The 25,197-nt window shown below is 48.8% G+C and overlaps 1 protein-coding gene across 1 annotated transcript in view; it reads right to left on the bottom strand.

Moving 5' to 3' along the window:
- SLC18A2 (solute carrier family 18 member A2) overlaps positions 1–23,636 on the bottom strand; it is a 41,019-nt gene extending 17,383 nt beyond the window's left edge. The window contains exons 1-10 of the mRNA XM_007964222.3: positions 23,481–23,636; positions 22,895–23,030; positions 20,376–20,727; positions 11,238–11,296; positions 10,576–10,659; positions 10,210–10,302; positions 9,364–9,453; positions 9,207–9,250; positions 9,072–9,132; positions 6,781–6,876 (exon numbers count right to left, since the gene is read on the bottom strand). Of these exons, the coding sequence (XP_007962413.3) occupies positions 6,781–6,876; positions 9,072–9,132; positions 9,207–9,250; positions 9,364–9,453; positions 10,210–10,302; positions 10,576–10,659; positions 11,238–11,296; positions 20,376–20,727; positions 22,895–23,015 (1,000 nt within the window). The 5' untranslated portion in view covers positions 23,016–23,030; positions 23,481–23,636. The remainder of the gene's footprint in view (positions 1–6,780; positions 6,877–9,071; positions 9,133–9,206; positions 9,251–9,363; positions 9,454–10,209; positions 10,303–10,575; positions 10,660–11,237; positions 11,297–20,375; positions 20,728–22,894; positions 23,031–23,480) is intronic.
- Positions 23,637–25,197: the final 1,561 nt, after the last annotated feature.

Genomic DNA, 25,197 nt, shown 5'->3' with positions numbered 1-25,197 from the left:
CCTGAGTCGTCGCATCCCACAGCCACCAAAGGCTGGCATTCCCTCTTGTCTTCTGGTACAGACCTGTTTCCTACCCTCCATCCCACTTCACATCCCCACAGCTCACTAAAGACAAAGGGGCTGGAAGAACCAGAAGACAAGAGTATGGCTCCATCCTTGTCTGAGGCCTGTGCCCAGGGCCTCAGCTTCCCTCTGGGGGCTTGTAGGCCTCACCCCGAACTCTAAGTCCCTAAGTCTCAAGGTGTCCAGAGAGGCCATCTGACCTAGAACTCAGGTATAGAGAAAACACCATGAAATTATTCTTTCTCCACCCACTCAAGCCCAGGGCTTCCCCTCAAGCGGCAGATGAGGAACTGGGGGGGGCAGGCTGGCAAGGGAGCCACATGGAAGATGGGTGGGCTGCCATCTTTACCGCCCCTAAAAATGTGGCCAAAAACAATACCTTCAGCAAGAGCAATCCTGCGTCACCCGTGCAGCTAATCAGATTGTTTGCCCTGACTTCAAATATCATAGTTTTTCTCCAGAAACAGTGAGGGGAAGCATAAAGGCAGAACAGCCTCCCTTTCACCCTGGACTGGAGTGGGCTCACAGAAGATTCCTGAACACCAGAGGCTGGGCTGCAGGGGCAGCTCCCCGCCCTCAGCACTGGGTCCTCTGCACTGCGTCGCTCACAGTACCCCATCCCCAGGCTCAGGGAGCCATGAGATGAAAGCTACAGAGACCTAGGGAAGGCGGGGTATTTCCCTCCTGCTGGTGCTGACACAGGAGGCAGGTAGAGAAACCCGATTCTTTTGAAGACAGACATGTCTATCTCTGGGGCCAGTGAAAGGAGGAACCTCGGTGGTGGAAATGTGCAGCAAGCTGGTTGAGTGGATGTCTGGCACTGGTGATAAGCCCCACACAGCAATCTGATGAGATCCAGGCAGCCTGCACTCTGCTATCTGGCCCTGATGGCCCACAGCTTCTGGCTGACTTTAAAGATTTTATAAAGAGAGCCTCAGGCTTTGTCTGAAGACGATGAGCACAAAACATCTTAAGTGTCCTGCACATGGCCAGGACACATTCAAAGAGGATGAGAATTCAGCTAGGTGACTGAGAGACCCAGTTCACACCTGTAATCCCCACACTTTGGGAGGCTGAGGCAGGAGGACAGCTTGAGCCCAGGAGGTCGAGGCTACAGTGAGCCATGATTACATCAGTGCACTCCAGCCTGGGCGACAGGACGAGACCCTATCTCTAAAAATAAATGAACAAATAAGAGCTTCTCAGCTCAAGAGTGCATGCAAAGTCAACACAGCAGCTCAACTCAGCAGCGCACACCCCACCTGGACAGCGGGCACCTCCTGAAAACACTGAGAGACCCATATCACGTCAAGGACCAGAGGGAAGAAAAGCTGGGAAACGGTCTCTCCAGCGTCAGCCGTGGGTATGAGCAACAAGGCCGGAGGGTGTCTTCTCATCTGCTATTTGCTGACTCGGTGTCAGATCCAAGTCCACCCCTCCTGCTGAGCGGCAGGCCTTCTTTAGGAGCTCTGAAGGTCTTTGGGCTTCCTCTTTTATCTTGGCTGCTAGGGAGTTCAGAGCTAAATTTTCTGCCTAAGAAACATTCTTGTTTAGTTCCAAGAATCCTTCCTCCTTCACTGAATACCTCTTCTGATGTCAGGCTTGGTTTGGGTTTTGTTTTACGACACAATTCACATGGTTTAAAAATTCACCATTTGGGCTGGATGCAGTGGCTCACCCCTATAATCCCAGCACTTTGGGAGGCCGAGGCGAGTGGATCATGAAGTCAGGAGTTCAAGACCAGCCTGGCCAAGATGGTGAAACCCCGTCTCTACTACAAACACAAAATTAGCTGGGTGCACTGGCAGGCACCTGTAATCCCAGCTACTCGGGAGGCTGAGGCAGGAGAATTGCTTGAACCCGGGCAGCAGAGGTTGCAGTGAGCTGAGATCGTGCCACTGCACTCCAGCCTGGGCAACAGACTGAGACTCCATCTCAAAAAAAAAAAAAAAAAGGAAAATTCAACTTTTGACAGTGCACGGTTCAGTGATGTTTAGTGTATTCACAGAGTTGTGCAACCATCATCACCATCTGATTACAGAACATTGTCACCATCCCACAAAGAAACCTCACACCCCATTAGCAGTTTCTCTGCATCCTCACCCCCTCTCCCCCGGCCATTTGGAACTTTTTAGGTATTGTTCAATGAAACAGCATAGCAACTCAATGTAGAACCCAAAGACACTGGTACTCAGGCCAGGTCAACTGCAGGGAGGCAGGCAGAACAGGGAAAGTCTAAGCCAGGGGGCAGCTTCTGGCAAGACACCACCCTTCCCCAGGGCTGGATGCCTGTGAGAGTAAGGTCACCTGAAGAAGGGTTGGGGACACTGAAAATGTCTGCTTGATTCAGAACTGAGAGTCTCCATCTGAAGCTATCCACACGTACCTTGAAAGAACTATAAAAAGAACATAAATCTCTAGGAAGGACCGTCAATAAATTCTTAAAGAAAAAGGTGTGTGGGGGAGGACTAGCCCTCCAGATATGCAACCACATTCTAAAGCTACAGTAACTAAACAGGAATGGCAAATGAATCAATGGGATGAAAGAGGGAATCCAGAAAGAGAGCCAAGAACTTGTGGTCCTTAAGAAAATGATGAGAATGGGAAGAATCAGATCCACTACTTCAGAAATGGTCCTAGGACAACTGGCTGGCCATACAGGGAACAAAACTACTAGGTTCCTACACATGTCTTGGGACAAAATAAATTCCATATAGGTTCAAGATTTTAATGTGAAAAACAAATCAGAAATGTATTAAGGGAAAACATGGGCGATTAAAAAAATAAGCTTCGCATGGGAAAGGCCTTTCTGAGCTTGACTTGATATGACAATGACATTAAAAGGAAGCCTGCTAAACCTGACTAGTGGCATTTTAAATATTTGACTGGCTAAAAAAAAAAAATCCATTCAAGAAAAATCCATAAAGTCAAAAGACATAGAACAATATGAGGGCAATATCTATAAAACATGTGGTAATAGATTATTATCTTAATACATAAAGAACACATAAAATCCGTAAGGACAAATAACTCCATAGAAAAATGGGCAGAGTATATTCATAAGAAATTCATGGTAAAAGAAATACACATGGCTAATACACATATGAAAACATGCTCGATTTCACTCATAAAGAATTTGTGGCTGGGCGTGGTGGCTCATACCTGTATGCCCAACAATTTGGGAGGCCAAGGCAGGTGGATCACCTGAGGTCAGGAGTTTGAGACTACCCTGGCCAACATGGCAAAACCCCGTATCTACTAAAAATACAAAAATTAGCCAGGTGTGGTGGCACGCACCTATAGTTCTAGCTACTGGGGAAGCTGAGGCCACGAGAATCACTTGAACCCAGGAGGCGGAGGTTGCAGTGAACCAAGATCGCACTACTGCACTCCAGCCTGGGCGAGAAAGTGAGACTCTGTCTCAAAAAAAAAAAAAAAAGAATTTGTAAAAATAAATTAAAGTGAGGGCTGGGTGCGGTGGCTCATGCCTATAATCCCAGCGCTTTGGGACAGGCATAAGCCACCGCACCCAGCCTGCCACATGGTTTCTAATGGCAAAAACTGGAACTGTTAGGGAAGCAGAAGTTACGCCATTTTAAGCTCAGCTCCATCTTACAACTAGCAAAGCACATTCCTTGCCAGTTATGACCCATAGTCATGAGATGTTTAGAGGTTAAGGAAACAGCCTAAAGATAATGTACAAGGACACTCTCCTACAACAGCAGAAAGTCCAGATGTGCTTTCTGAAGACGCCCTGCTCTAACAGAGTTGTTTCTAATAAACTTGTCTCTTTTACTGTGTTCTGTGACATGCCTTGAATTCCTTCCTGAGTGATTTCCAAAAACTTTATCTTGGGGTCTGGATTGAGACCCCTTTTCTGGCAACAGAATGAGCCCAAATGCCCAATAATAGGGACTGACTCAGGATTTCAATAGTTATATGTTGTTCTATTTTAACAATAAAACAATATGCAACCATTAAAAAGAATAAAGCGTTTCCAGTTAAACACGGCAGATTGAATCTATAGGTTTTTCTCCACTCCCACCCCAAAGTCCATTTAAATGCTAGCAACGAAATAAGAGAAAATTCTAGACACACAGCCCACCCTCCTCCCGCGGACAAACCTTCCTGAGGACAAACAGTGTGGGAGAGGAGAAGGGACAGTACGAGGAAGAAGCGAGCAGAGGCCACCACAGAGAATGCTGGAATCTTCCATCTGCACATGGTGAGGCCAGAAAAAGGCAAGAGCCTTTGTGCCTCACATCCAGAAAGGAACTGAAGCTTCAGGTACTGTGAAGGTGGGGCTGAGAGAAGGGGCTGTCAACACAAAAGCAGGAGGAGAGGTTGTGTTAAGAGCAGTGGGACCCCCAGCACTCCAGCCTTCACCCTGGCAGGAGACAGTTTCTCTAGAGAAATTAACCAGAATGGTTCAGGGACCCCAGGCAGCATGGCAACCAGGGGCAACAAAAGAGGCTGAAACAGGAAAGTGGTGTGAGGGTGTTATTGCAATAACAACGACCTCACCAAAAAACCCCAAACACTCAGGGTATACACAAACGGCTCTTTAAATTTAAGATATGATAGCACCAATTTTAAAAACTCAATAGGCAGTTTAAAAGATGAAGAGGAATAACTCAATGGAAGGGGGGAAAGACAAGAAATTACAAGAATAAAAGTAGGGAGTCTAACATTCAGCCAACTGGAGTAAAAGAGGAGAGAAAATAGGGGGATTCATGAAAGTAATAATACGAAGAGTCTCCCTGGAATTGTAACATGGGGTTCCCCAAGTGAAAGGGCTGATTAAGCAAGTATTCAGCCCAGAGGAGGAAAACAGACCCCACTGCGATTCATCAACGCGGACTTTTATAATGTAGAGAAGAAGTAAAGGTCCCTCGGGATCCTACAGAGGCTCAGGAATGAGGGCAACACTGGCCTCCCCCACAGCAACCCTGGACACTAGAAGACAACAGACAGTGGCCTGAAAACTCCCAAGGAAAATGATTTCCAACTAAGAATTATACATGCAGACAAAGTCAACCAAGTGTAGGATGAGGGTAAAATATCTGCAACTATGCAGGGTCTCAGAGACCTTCACCTGCCACGCACACTCTCAGGAAGCTGTGGGAGGCTGTGCTCTACAATAATGAGGAAGTCAGTCAAGGGCAAGGAATACGGGAAACAGAAGAGAGGCACAGAAGATGCTGGGGTGATGGGAAAGGAAAGTCTAGACCGAAGACCTAGGACAGACATCCACAAACGAGCCAATACACAGAAAGGTCAGGTTTGCCAACACTTGACTGCATTTGGAGAACTTTTCATCTTTGCCCGAAACTTTGGTGGATATATTCATAAACACTACATAAAACATTAAGAAAATGAAAGGACAAGGCAACAACTAACTCCAGGAAAATTAAATTTGCAAAAAGAAAGGAAATTAATCACAGTCCCCTAAATAGCTCAGTCAGCTGCGAACAATAATTACCCAGTCACACTAATGTCAGTGCTGAATGCCAGTCTAACAAGAAGCTGTAATGCAATTATTCGAATTATTCGGGGAGGACAGAAGGTGGGAAAATGTGTGAGCTGGTTGTCTGATATTTTCATATGGCGCTGCAACGGCATTAAATAATCCCCATCTACTGTATTAGGAAGCTGGTGGACAATGTCAGAAATTGGAAAAATTTTTAAAAGGGGGTGTAATTAGCCAGGTGTGGTGGCAGGTGCCTGTAATCCCAGCTACTCGGGAGGCTGAGGCAGGAGAATCACTTGAACCCGGGAGACGGAGGTTGCAGTGAGTGGAGATCGTGCCACTGCACTCCAGCCTGGGTGACAGAGTGAGACTCTGTCTCAAAAAAAAAAAAAAAAAGTCAGGGGTGTACACATATTATTAAGAGATATAATGGCATCAGCAGAAGAAAGATCTAAAAGAGTTGAAGGTGATGGAATCTGAAGGGCTTTGGGGATCAAGAGGTGTGGGAAAAAGACAGCTGTTTTTCCTTATAATTCTTTTATCTTTGACTTACAATTATGTACATGTGTAACTTTGATAAAAAAATAAAATTTAATTAATTTTAAAAAGCAAATCTACGTGTTCTGACATGGAAACACAGCCACAAAATTGCATGAAGGAAAAACAAGAGGTCACACAGTGATGTAAATGGCAAAATTTACTTGGTTGGATTTTTAGGCATTTCATGCAATAGGGTGGTAAACACAGAACCATCTAGAAAAAGACACAGAACTGTTAACAATGAATATCACAGGGGATGGGCTGGGGGAGGGGGAAAGATGAGTATGAAATTTAAAAATGTTTTACTTCCTCAATCAGCATACTTTGATTTTGTTATAATAAGCATGTATTACTTTTCGAAATTAAAAACACTTTTTAGGAATTAATCCTTTTAACAATTGGTTTGTTGTTAGTCTTTTCACATAAATTTTATGGCTGTACAGTTAGTCCAGTTCCAAAACAGGGGAAGATGACAACTGTACTTTTCCTCTCATTTCTGCCCAGATCTGATGTGTCTGTGTGAGTTCTGCACCCCTCAGGGATGATGGATAAACCAGAGAACAAACAGACCCCAAGGCTGCCCTAAGCAATGACCCCATTAAGAGTCAAACAGAAGCAATCACTTTATCATCCCCATAAGGGCAACTCAGCAGGGATGCCCTGAGGACAAACACTTTTGAATCAGAAGAGCCCACCCCAGTCCTTACCCAGCTGCCACTTTCGGGAACACATGGTCTCCATCATCCAGATGGGCAGGGCCGGCTCCAGCATGGCGATGCCCATGTTTGCAAAGCAGATGGAGCCTGTAAGGGAGGGAAGGGCTTTGTAGTGGCTTCTGCCTCCTCTCTCATTTCCAGACACAGTTAGACTCCATGCACCTACAGCTCAGATAACTGCAACTTCTACTTCCATTAAGTAAAGGATAAATCGCGTATCAAGAGGACAGCAAAGGTTGTTAACCATAATCATCATCACCATCGTCGTCATCCTTATTTAAAACAGCTAGAATCCCAGAGACAAAGTTTGGACTGGAGGCAGCCCTAGAGATCCTTTGGTTTAACCTACCCAATTATGGTTTTATCAATGAAGAAAGGGAGCACAGTTTATTAATGAAGTAGCTTGCTTGGGGCCACCCAGCAGCCAGGCCACTTCCAGACCACACACAGTCTAGGGGCAACCTGAGGCTCTCACATCTGTGTTTTACTGTGCAATAAACATGGGCATTTCTAATGATACCCTGAAACGCCAGAAAATCCAAGCAAGATCAGGTGGATTCCGTCTAGGCATGCCGTCGGGGGATTTTTCGAAGCAGGATCAGGTGCATTCAGTATAGGCATGCCATCGGGGGATTTTTCAAAAGTCAGCTGTATACAACGGTATCTACGCAAATATTCGTGATCACTCTGTTAACCAGAACCCTTTGTAAATATAGAACTATCTGGAAAAAGACCCACAGAACTGTTCTCCATCATTCTGGGAACTTCCTGTGTTGTGCCTCTTGGAACCTCTAATTTGCTACAACAAATTCAAAGAATATTGTGCAATCGTGATGAAGGTGCACATATAATGAAGAAAGATCTGTTCATTCGATGTGACATTTAAAGGCAGAGCATATCAATGGCAGGACTCCCCTCCCACACACTGGGGGAGGGAGTTTGGCTCTCAACTCCCTCCCCCAGTCGAGGCTGCCTGGAAGTATCGATGACAGTCCAGGAGTGCTGCGTAGCACCTTTGTGTCTCCTGTAAGCAAGGACTAGACAGTGAGGTTCCAGGGAAGCCCAAGACAGGACAGGCCCAGGCTGCAAAGCCCTGCCCAGATGTGCCCAAGGTTCAGGGAGTCACATTTCTGGAGCCCCCATCCCTTACCATACCTCCTCGTCCCTACCTTGGATGCCAGGGTTCCAGAAGCATCTGAGCTCTGGGATGCCCCTGCATCTTGCAGACTTCACTGCATGAAGAAGTCACCATGCCAGCTCCATATCCCTTTGGCCAACAAGCATGATAGACAGGGTCTTGGCCAGGGTTACATACCTGCTGCCCTAATCAAATCCAGCAGCAGAAGGGTTAAACACAACCAGCCTGAGGGTTGACAAAGGCTGAACTTAACTACTGGTGCCCAGTTCTCCCAGGCACCCTCCAGCCTACCTGTGTTAGGGAGCCCTGCTTAGACACATCTAACCCTAACTGGGTCCAGTGCTATAGTGCAGGCTGCCCCAGAAACCAACACGTCAGCATGCGGCCAGACCTTCTCCTGGCCTGACCCCAAGGGTCTGCTTACCTCGGTACTCAGGCCCAGCAGCACCTTCACAAGGCTGGTCCCTGGTTAGGCAGCCCAGGGCCTGCCAAAGCAGGCAGCCTCCTGCCACTGGGACAGTCTTGGGGAACAGTCCCTTGGGTAGATGCAGACCATTATCCTTCCCAAGAGTCACAAAACCCCAGTGCTTTCTTTTAGCCCCTCTAGGCTGAAGCATGTCCTTTAGCCAAAGGGTGTTTGAGCGGCCTCCCTGCTGCTCGGCAGGGATGCTCTCTGCAAGAAGGGAGCCCCTCTGGTCCCTGAGGGGCTCTGCTGTCAGTTTCTATTCATACACACCAAAGTGAGTCAGACTGCCCACCTGGGACCCTTGCCATGAGGCCAAGGACTCCTTCCAGAAAGTTCAAGGTCAAACAATGATGGCCTTCCATGCAAACACAGTAGGCAAGCTTAGCTCCAAACAAACCCAGCCAGGCGTCCCCGGGGACCCAGGCAGCTCTGCAGAGCCCAGCATACACCATTTCGATGTTCCCCAAATAAGACAAAAAGGGCCTTGGCTGAGTGTCAGAAAGCAATGGTGGAAGAAAACCATTTCCTTTGACTTGTAGCCTCTTTGCCTTTTCTGTTTTTCTATGGCCCAACATTTCTAGCAGCAAAACGAAAATCAGCCCCGGCCATCCACCCCTGCCTCCAGCACGCGGCCATCACCTCGCATTGCCCTGACGGAGAAAACCCACAGAGCCCCACCTGCAGCAATGAGGATGTACGGGTCCTTCAGCAGCGTGGTTAGGGGTGTCCCCTTCTGACTCTGTCAAGAAAAAAGCACACGTCAGAAGCATGACCGTGCCTCCTCCCCCAGGGCCCTCATTCCCGGCCGCTCACCTCTGGCTGCACCCGGGACGGCTGGAGCACAAAGAGCTGAATAGCTAAAAAATAAAAATAAAAAAGACAAGCCCCTCTTCAGAAAGCAGGTGTGGCCCAAGCGCGTGCCGGCACGGATGCCAAGGTCACGGCAAGGTGCCCACATGGACTCACTCACCTCCATCCAAGAGCACCAAGGCAGCCAGCACCAGGAACGGAGCCGTCTTCCCCACAAACTCATACAGCACACTCCCGAAGGGGGGGCCCACTGCAGGGAGAGAAAGTGGGGACACCGCCCCTGGGACACACGCCCTCTGCCCGTACTAGAACCATCTCTTTGACTCTTGTGTTTCTCCCTCTACTTTGTTCCAATAAGGTTTTGGGGTGTCTGCCCTATTGTTCTGTTCAGTTAGAGTTCAGTTGTCTTGGTAACTTCCTCCAAGTGACTTTTCCTAAGAAATGGGCAAGAGTCTATAAAGGTCACCCTGAAAGCAAAGGCCCGAGAGAAACAAGATCCAGGCCCAGGGCTGGGCTGCTTCCACTGCACTCTTTCTGCACAAGAAAATGTGTAAACAGGGACTTCGCTCCTTGTACAGCACAGGCAATCGGGAGAGGAAGGGAAAGGCTCTGAATCCCTCTCAGGGAAGATGTTTGCCCCCTGGTCTGGGAAGTCAGCCAGGGCAGGTGGGGGAGGCAGACCCAGAAGGCAAGGTTCTCCCTGATTACAACTCACTGAATGTTCCCGAGGAAAAGGTCTGGCAGACCATCCTGTTCAACCTTTGGTTTTCCATCTGCGCCCAGGGAGGTTTGGGGCAGAGGTAGCGGTAATCCTGATCCCCTCCACCCCCAGCTCAGGGCTCTTCCTACCATTTTTCAAAGTCTTCATGAAAGCAGGAAAGGAAGAAATAAAAAGGGAATTTCTGTGTCAGCGCAAATTTCGACAGGGTCATGGGATGAGGACTGCCGCTGTCCAGCACCAGGCAAGCCCCTCTTGCCAGTTCGCCTACACAGGGGCCTTACCCACCTAAGACCCCCATGGCCAGGCCTCCCAAGGCGATTCCCATGACGTTGCCTCTTTCTTCATCATCTGTGTAGACGCTGGCAAGCATGCCCATCCCTACACACGGAAAGAAATGGTCAACAGGCCAGCTCTGGGGAACAGCAAAAGAATAATGCGTGACTTGCCTTCCCTCTCCAGCCAGCCTTGTGATCTTCCCAAACCTGTCAGATTCACTAAAATGTAAGACCAAGCAGAACCCAAGAGGAAAGTGGGTACCTTCTCCAAGAATCCCCAGCACTCCAACCACCACCAATACCCGAATTCCCTGAATGAGTCCAGCTCACTCTGCAAGGGGCCCCTCACGAACTCACTCAGGCGTTCCACACCTACCAGCCACAGAGGAGCAGGACGAGCCGATGCCCTGCAGCGACCTGGCGATCAGCAGGAAGGCATAGCTGCTGGAGAAGGCAAACACTGCCGAGAGAAGGGGTCCAAGACCGCACATCAGTGCTACTGGGACGCAACCGTCCCAAACAGGGACATTTCAGGAGCCCCCCTTAACCCGGTGGAGCATTTGCATGTTAGCCACCTTGTGCTTTTGTTCCATAAAAAGCTCTCTATCAATTCCTTTCCGCAATTGTCGCCAGTACACAAACCTCCCAGGCCATATTCTTTTTTTTGAGACGGAGTCTTGCTCTGTCGCCCAGGCTGCAGTGCAGTGGTGCAATCTCGGCTCACTACAACCTCCGTCTTCTGGGTTCAAGTGATTCTCCTGCCTCAGCCTCCCCAGTAGCTGGGACTATAGGTGCATGCCACCACACCCAGCTACTTTTTGTATTTTTAGTACAGACGGGGTTTTGCCATGTTGGCCAGGCTTGTCTCTAAGTCCTGACCTCAGGTGATCCGCCCGCCTCCGCCTCCCAAAGTGCTGGGATTACAGGCATGAGCCAACCGCACCCCGTCCCCAGGTTGTATTCTTAATTCCCAGCTCATGGGCATCCACGCCCACCCTGATGAGACCCACACTCAGAAGGAAAACACCAGACACTTACTAATTGTTGAGACAAACATAATGCAGAATCCCGCAAATATGGGAATTGGATAGCCAATTCTGCAAAACACAAACATCACACAAATCTGGTGACTGCAGGCTATTTTTTTAAGGCTTTATATTGATTTTCTCCTGGCTACCCTTTGGGATTAGACAGATAAGTGTTTGGTGGACTTTTCTGAAAATTCATATACTCGGTGCTTCCTATGTGACCTTTTTGTATTTGTCTTAGAACGTGAATACATTTATGGACTGCCACTGTGAACAGAAATTTCTCCGGAATAAATGTTAACACAATATTGGCAAGTAACTCAGAACACATCCAAAATACATGGCCCCTATTTCTGTCATTTTTAAAAAATGATTCCTTTAATTATAGTCTTTGCTAGAGCTCTCCCAAAGGAGCCACTGCAATCAAATGATTCGGGTAAAAGGCCATCAAGTGATTCAACTGGCAGACTGCAGTATGTCTAAGAGGCATTAGGAAGCAAGATGTTAAGATCTTCCTTCCTGTTGACCCCATGAGGCCAACCTACAAAGACAAAGTCTCATTTTCTGTGCAAAATTTCAAACTCCAAATTGCTCCACAAAACCACTGCTCACCTAGGGCTCTGGCGCCAGCTCAACAGGGCCGGTGGAAAGACCCTGGCATTTCCCTATGCCATGTCTGGCTGGACACGTGACCCTGCCACTTAATCTAGGGAGGTCTCCTCTCAGCCCCTCGGAGAGACCACCGCCCACCTCCCAGTACTAGAGTACGGAAAGAGATATGGATGTTAAACTGTTAACACCAGTGCCTACAGCATAGAAGGTGCCTAAGAAATGTCATCTCCTCCCTCATTCTCTTCCTTCTTTGTCCTCTGTTTCTGCTGAATCAAGCAGACAGCTGGGTCCCTGCTCTGTGGGTGGGGCATGAGGGTACCGGCAGCTTCCCAGCCCCTCTGCCTTGAGAGGAAGCCAACGGTGGCTGAGCTCTTGTCCAATTGCAGGTTTGCTCCAACCCAGAAGAGCCTGACATCTCTAAGTCTCTTCTGTCTCTAGCTCTGGACCCTCAGGAACCTGGAGAGGAATCAAATGAATCCAGGAAGGCAGAAGGGCCAAGCATCCTGAGCTCCGGGCACAGCCTGGAAGGGTTCTTCCATTCTAGGCTTTAACAAAAAAAAAATTGTAATCGGCTGAGCATGATGGCTCATGCCTGTAATCCTAGCACTTTGGGAGGCCAAGGTGGGTGGATCGCCTGAGCTCAGGAGGTCGAGACCAGCCTGGGCAACATGGCAAAACCCTGTCTCTACTAAAAAAATAATAATACAAAAAAATGAGTAGACACGGTGGTGCACACCTGCAATCCCAACTACTTGGGAGGCTAAGGCATGAGAATTGCTTGAACCTAGGAAGGGGAGGTCATAGTGAGCTGAGATCGCACCACTGCACTCCAGCCTGGGTGACAGAGTGAGATTCTGTCTCAAAAAAAAAAAAAAAAAAAATCATAATCATATCGCCTTCATTTAAAGTTTAAACTCAGTTATCCCAGCACTTACACCCGCCAGATTTAGTCATGATTTAATAAGGGCCCTATTTCACCTCCCTATGTTACAGATGAGGAAACTGAGGCATGACATTATGACATCTGTCATTACTTATCAGACGTCATCAGACTAATTTCACTTGGGCCATTCCCACATGGCTTTTCCTTGTAAACTATACCACTTCCTCTGGTACCCAAACAGCATTAAATAGAATCTTTCCAAAAGTTTTCTTGACCATACTCAAATATTTTTTAACTGCTTCCCCTGTATCCAGAAACCAAATACCAAAAATACAGAGAGTAACTCACAAGCATGACAGATTCCCAGAGAGTCAGGCCCCTCCCACAAACCATGCAAAGATTCCCCTGCTGTGAACAGAGGTGAGCTTGTAATTCACAAAGTGGGGCTCCAAGCAAATTGGGTAAACCAGAGAAGATGCCAGGATTCTGACCTGCAGTTCAGATGGCCATTGGGTGGCAGCTTCTCCTGTCTCAGCCCACCCAGAGCTGATTCTCTGTGCCCCTTATTTATATGGACAAAAGAAACCCAGCGCCAGGGGCTCACATGGCACTGTGGGATACTGAATCAGGAAATGTCCAGGAGGCGCAGAGAGGAGAACTCACAGGCAGTTTATTTTCAGTAACTACAGTTTGTCCCACGAAAGAACAGGCATATGACAATCTTCTTGACTGTCCTGGAATAAACACAGGCTTCTCCCACCGTTCAACATATATTTGGAAAATCTAGTCATTGAAGTACCAATACGTGTCAAAGTTGTTGGAATTAGGGCCTCACTCTTCTTTCACCAGTTCTTCATTTTGGCTATTTTTAAGGCTCTAATATGGAACCTTTCAGACTGCAGGGACATCCCTGAAGCCAAATAAGGCATCTGTGGCCCTTTCCCAGACTGTAGGCAGAAGCAATGGGTGGTTTCAGGACAAAACTCAATAAAATGTGACAACCCCTGGCTGTGACCCCCAAACCACCAGCCGTACTGTGCCCACTGTTCAATCCAGCCAGGTCACCCATCAGGGCACAGCTGGGGTGGGCTGGAAGCTACTGAGGTCCCTCCCTACCTGAAGACTCAGACATTCCCACGACTGTAAGCAGGGAACCAACCAACATGCTGGGTGGCCTGAGATTCCAAGGGAGGGTAGCTGGTTTTATCCATTTTTCAGATGATCAACACTGAGGCTTGGGGAGGTGAATTACTTACCCCAAATCCAAGGCTACGGGCATACCTTGAGTGTGGTAACATGTGCTGGGCCCTGCTGATGTGCACCTGGGTGGGGACACCAGAGCACATGGGATGGAGGGTGCACAGTTTCACTGAAAACCACAGGGTTTGTGCCCACAGAGGGTTCTTTTTTACCATCTGAGGTGCTGTGTTTCCTTTAGAAACACTGCAGTTACTGTTTTTCTTTCTAATTTTCTTTGGGATTTTAACAATGCATGTATGGAATAAACGAACATCAAAGCTAGAAGGAAACTCAGGGGCTAGCCAGTCCAAACCCTCACCTTAGATGAGAAAGCTGAGGTTCAGAGACAGAGTGGCTCGCCCTTGGCTGCAGAGCAAGCCGATGGCTTCAGATACAACCAGGCTCATGTTGCCGCCTTCTCGGTACCGGACACACCTGTGCCTGCACTTTCAACACAGGCCAAGCCACTGCAGGGGCTGCTCAGTGGTAAGCGCTGGGCATCATGTTTCCCCAGAGCTCGGCTTCAAGGCAAAGAAGACACCCTGGGAAGCTCCTGGGTCTCCGCCCTCAAACTCTTCTGGCCCCTCGAGCACCCACCATAGAGGAGGGTTGTCCAGTGCCCCTAGTCATTGAGTGGTGGGCAGAAGGACCAAACCCTTTCTGCTTCCCCACAGTATCTCCTAAACAGACAGAAACTCAACTGACAATAGTCACAATCTGTGTCTGAGTTGCCCCCCTTGTCTCAATTCAGGGCCATCTCAAAGTATTGCTAAGCAGAGCTAGATCTGATTCGACAAACCTTTAGCCAAATGTCATCCTGACCCATGGTCATCCTCTACAGAGAATCACGAAGCAGTTAATCCAATTTGAGTAAGACTAAAAATCATATATTGAATCCCTAGAACAACATGTAAAACAATAAAAGTTATGTTAATTATATATACTTAGTCAGTGCAGAAACCCCATCTGTCCCGAAATGGTCAGTGAGGACAATACTTCTCTAGTGTTAATAATTAGCTTATCCTTGCCATGGAGACTAATGCAAGCTCTCTTCTCACGATTGTTAAAACCATAGTTTCCTCTACCATGGTAAATTACAAAAGGATACAGACTACGGAGCCCCGAAGGGTGCAAACTATCACCAGATGCAACAAGAGACAACAGCTCCCTTCCGGTGATCCCTACACACTCCTAAAAGGTGTGCAGTAAATGAATGTCAGTAAATGGACTGATATTTTCAATTTGCCTGGATATAGTAGGAGGTGTGTCAATCATTTAGTAGATAAAACAAAATTCTTCGATTTCGCTTGTCAAAATTCTTAGGTCCTGCTTGTCTTTTTCAGCTACCGGAGAGTTCCAGGGGGCATGTACTTCTCTCTTTCCTGGGCGTGAGCCCTGTTCTCTGACACACAGCTTAACGGAGGCTTTGCTTCTCCTAGGAATGTTCTAATTCCACAGCCAGTTTCCTCTGATTTCAGAAGCAAAGACTCATCAAACCCTGCCTACCATCCTAACCACATCCAGGATGGGAGATCCCTTCTCGGAACAACTGGTTTCCCTGTCCATAGAGAAGCTGAAAAGGTCACTGCTTATTCCTACAAAGCCCACTTCAGACCCACTGGCTGAAGCTAGCAAAAAAAAATAAAATAAAACCATAGATTTCGTAGAGATTTCATGCCCTGTGGCTTCCTCCTTGTCGTTCAGATGTTAGCTAAGATTTGCAAGGAAAAAGAACTGCTTTCAAATATACTAAGTAACTATGGAAATAAATTAAGCCACTGACGCTGGCTTGATAAAAAGCAGACCACCGAGACAATGACAAGCTAAGGAGGAAGCCAAGGGAAACGGTCCCCAGCAATGAAGTTAACTCTTTCCCAAGCCAGTCGTTCGGTGTGGAATATCTTTCGGTTCTGAAGATGCAACTCTTATTTAAACCTTATGCTAAGCAAGACCACAACGTCACATCATTACCTGACTGAGGGAAGAGAGAAATGTAAACGTGTTGTTCCATTGTTCATTTGCCTGGAACATTCCTCTTATGTACATATATATCTAAAATTTGCTTCTTAGACCAAATGATGACCAAGCATCACTAGTATAACTTCTGCTACCACCTGCACACAACTGCACTCATGAAATGAATAGTTCAGCCAGAATTATAAAATGAGAGGCAAGAGGCTCCAACATGGAAATCAGGTCAACCCAGCATCCTCAGGCTTTGTTGGAAAGTGTGCTATTGGCCAGGTGATCACTACACACACCCAGATCAAAGGTTTTTTGCCACCTATCTGATCATCTATTTTCAGTAGAAATATAGTATCTGAATAACAAATGAAACAGGAAGAATGTGCATCCTATTAGCAGCTAAATGAACCCAAAAATTGTTACTCTGTATTTTCAAGGTTTGGTGTGAGAACTTATCAAATATTTAAAAACAACAGATGTGGCCAGGCGTGGTGGCTGACGCCTGTAATCTCAGCACTTTGGGAGGCTGAGGCGGGAGGATCACTTGAGGTCAGGAGTTCGAGACAAGCCTGGCCAAATGGTGAAACCCCATCTCTATATTAAAATACAAAAAAAATTAGCCAGGCGTGGTGGCATGCACCTGTAGTCTCAGCTATTCGGGAGGCTGAAGCAGGAGAATTGCTTGAACCTGGGAGGCAGAGGTTGCAGTGAGCCGAGATAGCCCCACTGCACTCCAGCCTGGGCAACAGAGCGAGAGTCTGTCTCAATAAATAAATAAATAAACAAACAGGCAGCCTACCTTTTGTGTCTCCTACCCACAAAAGCCACTCGCATGGCACCATCATGACTGTGAATAGGGGAGTCCAAGTATGGTGTGGTGTGCTGTAGAACGTCTCGATTCAGAGTGGGTCCCACTTCTGAAACAAGCAGCTTTGGAAAAGAATAGCTCTGCCCAGCCTGGCTACAGGCAGCTTTCCCACACATCTTTAGGGATGCACGAGGCTGGACCAGTTCACACCAGGGACTGGAAAAAGACTGAAAATTTCTGGGACCAGGGAGGGTCCATGTCCACAGGAATCAGACTGATCTTTTCTAAACTCTCTGCTCATTGATTAAAAATAGGAATCAGCAACTCACTGGGTCTTCAGCAGTTCTGCCTGGTACAACCAGGAAGAGCCCAAGTCAGTGCAAGAAAGACGGATTTTGAACTGCATTCTTTATTTCTAGTAGCTAAAAGTACAAGCTGTATAATTGTAAGCAGGTGGAAAGAACAGGAAGTGGGGAAGAACAAAGCTTGAAACCGGACAGTCAGGACATGTGGCTGCAGTCCCGCCACTGTCGTGGTAAATGCTTTCTCCTCCTCAACTGCAAACTCCTTTGCCTATAAAATGCTAGGACTGGCCCAAAAGCTTTCAGGAAAAGTCTCTGCAAGTGCTGATGCTCCATATTTTAAACTACTCTTTAATCAGAAACATATTAACCAATTTTAAAAAGCTTTTAAACACATTTGTTTACAACACTGAAGACTTGAGTCATACATCTTGCTCATGGAGGATGTGATTGGCACAGTTTACACCAAAAGACTGTTTGCAATGGCTCACAGGTTAACTCCTTGAAGACGATTAAAGGCAAATGGAATGCATTTGTCCCTTCTCTGCTTCCATCTGAACTGTGGTGGGAAGTAGAATCTTGGAGTGTCCAGAAGAGCTGCCCAGTCCCCAAATTCATAGCTATCGGGCTTGGAAATTATGAGACAAATCACAAATCAGGATCACAATATGAAAATGTGTTTGCTCGCTGGGCACAGTGGCTCATGTCTGTAATCCCAGCACTTTGGGAGGCCGAGGTGGGCAGATCACCTGAGGTCAGGAGTCCGACACCAGCCTGGCCAACACGGTGAAACCTCATCTCTACCAAAAAATACAAAAAATAGCCAGGCATGGTGGTGCACGCCTGTAATCCCAGCTACTCAAGAGGCTGAGACACGTGAATTGCTTGAACCCAGGAGGTGGCAGTGAGCCAAGATCACACCACTGCACTCCAGCCTGGGTGACAGAGCAAGACTCTATCTCAAAAGAAAAGAAAAAAAAAAAATTGCCCTTCCATATTACCAGGCAGTACTAGAAAATCATTTTCAAATTTGCTGGGTAGCTGGGCAAAACAGTTGAGGATTACAATTTTGCTCCAGATAACTTTCAAAGTGGATTACTCACCATGAGAATAGACTAAATTTCACAAGTCACAAAATGGAAGGCAATGTTTTTGAAGTCCCGAACATGAGCCTGGTGTGGCTACAGCCTCAAAGCCTTTGGAGTATTTAACAGGGGAAAGGGCTCACTGGTTTTAGACAAGCTTCTTCCCCATGACAGAAGCAATGAATTAAAAGTAAGAATGGGATTTTTCAAAAAGCTTTTCATTTGCCATTTGCGTTTGGAAGATTGGAGTACTCACATCATTTCAGCCGAATTTCTAAGTATTACACTGTACAGCTAGCAACGTTCCACCCAAGTGATTGGCAAGGCATTATTACGATAATGTCCTCAATTTTCACATACAGTATTTGAGCTGTTTGCTTTCTCAGAATACAAAACCCTGAGCTATTTTCTGTAATTATACCAGATGCATTTTAAGAAGCGTTCTTAGTCTTGAAAAAAGGAAAGAAAACAATCCTGCAACTACTGAGGTCTGTTTGGTTTTTCTCCTGAGAACAGAGGAGCCACTGAATGTCACCTTCTTAATGGGCTCACAGTCAGTCCTTTGCTGGGTTAATTTGCTTAGCATATTTTATGTAGCAACCTTAGAATATTGCACTGCACAGACTGGAGGGCTGGACGTGGCTTGAGATTGTTGAAATCAATTCAATGGCACCCTTCGTTCCAGAAAATCAAACTGCAGATGTTGAGAAAGTGCTCCTGTCCGACTCAAGCTCCATGTGTCCAAGGGCAACTTGTGCTGGTGGAAGGCCAGATCTGTCGTCCCCTCCCTGAGCCCCAGCCACCACCCTAGGCTTCCTCAGCTCCCAGTGCCCCTAACCCTAGAGTCGCACAGGGATCTGCTCTCAGAGCTTGGTCGCTTTAACGCTCTGTTGCCACCTTGAAGTGTTTCATAATATTTGAATGTGGGGCACACATTTTCATTTTGCACTAAACCCCACAAATTATGTAGCCAGTCCGCGCCCCACTCCCCATGCCAAAGGCAGAGGAAATGCGAAGTTCTCCCTGCTCCCTGCCCACTTACCCTGCTTAACATTGTGCTTGATTCACTCATTCTCTTTGGCTTTGGTATCTGTAATGGCTCCCAACTGCCCCACGTAGAATCCCACTCCTTTCTCAGCCCAGCACTTGGGGCCTCTTACAGCCTAGCCCAGCCCTGGTTTCCCCTGTCTCCTTAGTTCCGCCCTCTCCTCACCACCATCTCCTCCATTTCTAGTCTAGTCTTTGTTCCTGCTTCTGGGCCTGGTCTGCAGGTAGGATTCTGGGCACGCCCCTCCCCACCATTTCTGACGTTTAACAATAGGTATGCCTCACACGTATCATTTCCACCTAGGTAGCTACACTGTGCACTTGGCAGCCCACCACCAACACTCAACTGTACCAGCTCCCGCTCCTTGCACTGACACCTTGGGGGCCTGCCTCCTCCTCTCAGCTGCAAGGCCCTTGTCCTGAGCTTTGAGCGCCCACAGACCAGGCAGAACTGGTCCACCTCAGCTGTAGAAGAACAAACACTTCACCAACAGTGGAGAAGTAAACAGTTATTCCAAACAATGTGGGTTCAAAAAAATCTAGAACAGCCTGATTCATCTGAAGCTAGTTTAGGCAGCTTGGATTATCCAGACAATAGCCTCATTTCTCTTCCTCTCATGCACGTGGACATGGCTATGTAACCACCAGAAGGGAAGAACACAGCCCGTGACCTTGGCCTCAGCTTGGAGTCCAAACTATGCAGCAGTGCGTCCGACCTTTTCCCACACTCCCTACCCAGTATCTATGAGAGCCTTTAACATGCCAGCTCCAAAAGAAGACACCTTGACTCTCTACAAAGAAGTTCATGGCCTGAGGTAGAAGGCAAGAGGAGGCCACATGGCTCCTAAAACAGGATGACAGCCATGGCGGCTGCAGAGTTCCTCGCTGCCAAGGGCGATTCTGACAAACGCACCTTATGAAACCTGGCATTTAGACTGGCCAAAGTCCTCCCACTCGGTAAAAGAGGCTCTCTTTATTCTGTCTTCTTTAATATTTTCTTACTTGTTGAGCAACAGAAGGGAGAATAGAATAGGAAATTGTGGTTACCTGGGAACAGAGACATAGGAGAAGGAGACTGGGTTTTCCCCAGCTCACCCACCATGGATTTTCCGACTCTCACCAATGAATAAGAGGTAGAATTCCAGGAAGGACATAAGCTAGGACTGATACAAATATCAAACTCTTTGACTCAAGTCGTCTGCCCTACCTGTTGGTCAGCAGTCCTATGAAAGGGTTGGTGATGAGCTGGACAGTGGCTTTCGAGGCAAACAACAGACCAACTTGCACGTTTTCATTCAGGAGGTCTTTGTCTTCACTGGGACAGTCAGAAGGGACAGCAGATGCGTTGGTCACCATGTGCTGTGTGGTGGTCTGATGAAGCAGCCCTTCCTGCAGGTCTCTGGTAGCGTTCCCAGTGACCATGGTCGAGTTGTCATAATAGGAGAAGATGCTCCGGAAGCTGTCTGAGCTGGAGGCCGTGTGCACTGGCCTGGCCGTCTGGATTTCTGTAGCATTCTTCTCATGCTTAATGCTGTACAGATAACTTGGGATGATGGGGACTGGGGATGAGAGCAGAATGGCAAGGTGGTGATCACACTGAAACCCTCTCCAGGAAAAAAAGTCAGCAAAAAACTACGGTTGCATCGGCCAGGAGCAGTGGCTCACACCTGTAATTCCAGGACTTTGGGAGGCTGAGGCGGGTGGATCACCTGAGGTCAGGAGATCGAGACCAGCCTGGCCAACATGGAGAACCCCTCTCTCTACTAAAAATACAAAAATTAGCTGGGCATGGTGGCACCCGCCTGTAATCCCAGCTCCTTGGGAGGCTGAGGCAGGAGGATCGCTTGAACCTGGGAGGTGGACATTGCAGTGAGCCAAGATCGCACCACTGCACTCCAGCCTGGGCGACAGAGTGAGACTCTGTCTCAAACAAACAAACAAAACAACAACAACAACAACAACAACAAAACTATGGTTGTGTCAAATGCCAGAAGAGATCCAGAGAGGTTGCAGGTCTACCCCAAAAACAGGAGCCCTGTGCCAGATGTCTACAATGACATTGCAGCAAGTTCACTTTCCTTAGCTCACTAGAAAGAACCAAGCCCCCAGCGGCCCTGACTGTCTCCTCTCAAAGGCAGCTGCTGTGCTGAACTGACTGCTCCCACAGATTCTGTCATTTGTGGGTTTCTTCCACATTGTTCCTTCAAGGAATATTTCAGAAAAGCAAAATGTGGTCTGATGTCAACACAGTATTGACCTGGGGTCAACCGGTGCTTCTAAGAAAGAGAGGCCCAAAAGACTTTCAAATGAATGAATCAAGGAAACAGAAAACTACATTTCATTATGTGTCTTAGAAAAAAATTAACCTGCAGGAAGTAATAACTTGGAAATTCTGCAACAAGCCCACTTCATCCTTCCATTATGTGAGTGGGAATCTGCAATTTTTCCTACAACTTGTAAGATTTAAGAATTCCTAAGACTTTCACAAGGAAAAAGCAAAACTGTGACACAGGCCAGGCTTGGTGGCTCACGCCTGTAATCCCAGCACTTTGGGAGGTCGAGGCGGGTAGATCACCTGAGGTCACAAGTTCAAGACCAGCCTGGCCAACATGGCAAAACCCTGTCTCTAACAAAAATACAAAACTTAGACAGCTTTGGTGGCGCAGGCCTGTAACCCAGCTACTCAGGAGGCTAAGGCAGGAGAATCACTTGAACCCGGGAGGTGAAGGTTGCAGTGAGCCAAGATTGTGCCACTGCCCTCCAGCCTGGGCAACAGAGTGAGGCTCCGTTTCAAAAAACAAAAAAAAACAAAACAAAAAACAACAACAAAAAAAATACCAATTAAATTGTGAAACATATAATCGAAGCTGTGAGCACATGTGTCCAATGGAGCATTCCAGCCTAAGCAGAACTAATACCCTTGGTACTGAACAGGGATGAGCTCCACGGCTCTGATAACTCCTTAAGATGAAACCTATCAGATGCTCTCAAAACCGCTGTGAGAAAACCTGCAAATGGAGAGAAAGGAAACAGCTCCCACCACTTACAGTCTAAATGAGTCGTGATTTTTTTTCATTCATTAAAAACTGGGATTTTTTTTTTAAGGAAATGCATACCAAATCCTTCTCTGTTAATGGGCTTAATTAAGAGATCTGAATTTCAATTACTTAATTTTTCAAAATTCCATTATAGGAAAAAGAATAAAACCAACATTGTTCAAATCGCTCTTGCAATGGTTCCTGAAATATTTCCATCTCAAGTCATTCACTAATACAATATACCTGAATGTCTTTTTTTTTGGAGTTAGGGATCGAAACTTGCTCTTTTAGGTACTACACCAAATTATTAACCTGCATTTTCGAGTAGCCCAATAATTATTCTAACACGTAATTTTGAACTTTAGGAATTTCTCTTCTGGAACAGAAATCTTTTTCATCGCAGTGAAAGCAGGCAAGAGGATGCGGGAAATTATCAGGGGGAAACATAAGTTCTGGGTCTTATCGGATGTCACAGTTTTTGACCCGAGCATCAGGAAAGCGAAGCCACCAAAGCGGCTCCTCCTAGCCCGGGCGCGGCAGCCTAGAGGGGATGTCTTTTTCGCAAAGCGAGTTCTCCAACTTTCCCAGGGCTTGGCTGAGCTCCGGGACCGCGCTGGGGTAAGCGGAGTGCCGGGGAAGGGGCGCTGGGACTGGGTAGCCGGGGCAGGGGTGCCCTGTCCGCACGTACCCACGACGGTGAGCAGCATGTTGTCCAGCAGCAGCGCCAGGAACACGATGAACAGGATGAGCTTCCGCGAGCGGCGGCTCTCCTGCAGCCAGCGGACCAGCGCCAGCTCGCTCAGGGCCATGTCTCCGGGGCTCCGCTGCGGGCGCGGCGCGCGGTGAGGACCCAAGGCGGCCGGGGACCCCCATTCTCCCGCCCCCCAGGCCGCGGAAGGGAGAGTCAGGGAGCCGCACGCACCGGCATCCGGGGACACCCCCGGGCGCCCCAGCCTGGGCTCACCTGCCTGGAGCACGTCCCCACGAGCGCCTGCGCTCCCTGGAAACAGCGCCCGCGAGCGCCGTCGGAGACCCAATCTGGGGACCCAACCTGGAACCCCCAGGACGCTGCCCGGATCCCCGCCGCCCCCAACTGTGCCACTTCCCAAACTGCACGCTCGGCTCCGTGCACCTTACGCCCTGCGCCCGGGCTGCCCCGGGGTCCCCGTAGCCCCGCCCGCGTAGCTCTGGGGGCCTCCCTGCCTCCCTGCCTCCTCCGGCCCCGCTCCCCTCCGGCTCCGCGCCCTGCGAGCAGGGAGCCGGGGCCGCGTTACCTCGGGGTCGCCTGCTATGCCTGCCCGAGTCCTCCGTGCCCGCGCCACCGCCCGCAGCGCAGTGGGCTCCGTCAGTCCGGGCGGCTCCGGGTCGCAGTCTCCGCCCCAGCGCCCCTCCGCCGCCGCTCAGTTTACCCCTTCCGACTCTGACGTCACGGCCGGAGGGAGTGGGGGCGGGGGGCTGGGGCGCCCCGGTCTCCGCCCGCCCGCGCCGTCGCTGCGCAGGAGGGGCCGCCGCCTCCCTGTCCCCGCCTCGGCCGCGGCCGCGCCTCTTCTCCGGACCCTGCGCGTGGCCGACTGCCTTGGGGACCCGGGCCTGGGGAAGCGGCAGGGGCGCAGAGGGAAAGAGGTCAGAGACCCTGGACGAAGGGTAAAGGGCCAGGGACCAAGGCGAGGAGACAAGGCTTTCTTGTGGGTCCAAGTAGTGGCACGAGCTGCTTTGAATAAATCAGGTGGCTCTTTGAGCCTCAGTGTCCCTGAAATGGGCCTTGAGGACGGGAATGATGGCCGTGGGGTAAGATCGCCAGGGGTGACAGGTGCTGGGAGCCAGGCACAGGCTTCTCTTTCCTGAGAAAGCCACGCTTTGTACCCACCATTCCCTCCCCTCTCCTTCCTCTGCAGCCCCGATGCGGGGGTGCCACTCGGAGGAGCCTTTGAGTCTTGGGCATCCTCAAGTTGGTGACAGGGGAAAAAGGGGATACCTTTCAGTGTCGCCCTACGGTGGGAGCTGAGGAGGTGAGGGTCCCAGGTCTCAGAAAGTGGGAGCAGTGGGTTTGGGCCTCTGGGGCCACTTGAGCAGGGGACCCTGGAGGCTAGGTGAGTGCCCCTGGCCTCTGAGAAAGGGCTAGAGGGTGGGTTGTGGGTGGGGCAGCAGGCTTAGGCCCTGTGTCCTGTACTCTTGCCCCTCGGTCCTGTGCCTGGGCGTCTGGGTGAGAGGTAGTTCCTAGAGCCAGGGGCCTGTGTGTAGCTGGTGCAGAGCTGTCATCCTCACTGCCAAGGGCTAAGGGCCTGCACAGATGCCCTCTGACATCGCTGGAGCTCAGCAGGCCCTCCGAGGGGACCATGGGAGCAGGAGCTGTTTTCTTGGAAAGCCACCTAGAATAAATGTTACCCTGTCACAGTCTCTTAGCAGAAGAGTGGCCTTGTTTTATTAATGTTAGCTTGTCAGCAGGAGGCCACTGAGAACAGCAGTGTGGTGTGTGGCTGTCCCCGCTCTCTCCGCCTCCCTACTCCGTTGCAGAGACCCCCTGTGTTTCCCATTGCTACCCCATGTGTGAGAAGAAATGGTTGAACAGGTAAGTAGGTCAGGAACATGGGTCTCCAGGATGTCGCAGGATGTACGCAACTTAAATATTAAACAGGGAGGACAGAAGGAAAACCACTTAGGAGGAGGAAGCAGATGGCAGAGAGCCGTTTAAGATGGCAGGAGGGTATCACTCACGGAGTGCCCCAGAGTGCTTGCTCTGGAGTTTCAGAACCTAAGATGCAGACTCTACCCTAGGCACCATGGGGACAGAGAAGCATCATGGTAAAGGGTGCCTACCAACATGCCCAGGTCCCAGTCTGCTACTTCCTTGACTGGTGGCCTTGGGCTGGTTATGTATCCTCTTCGGGCTTAGTTTCACCATCTCTGGAATGGCGATACTCACCAGACCTACTGCAGCGTGGTTGTGAGAATTCCACGGGAATGCATAGACAGCTCTTAGCACAGTGCCTG

This window comes from Chlorocebus sabaeus, chromosome 9 (assembly GCF_047675955.1).
Source record: "Chlorocebus sabaeus isolate Y175 chromosome 9, mChlSab1.0.hap1, whole genome shotgun sequence".
NCBI classification, from domain to species: domain Eukaryota; kingdom Metazoa; phylum Chordata; class Mammalia; order Primates; family Cercopithecidae; genus Chlorocebus; species Chlorocebus sabaeus.
This window is presented reverse-complemented; position numbering and strand designations above follow the sequence as displayed.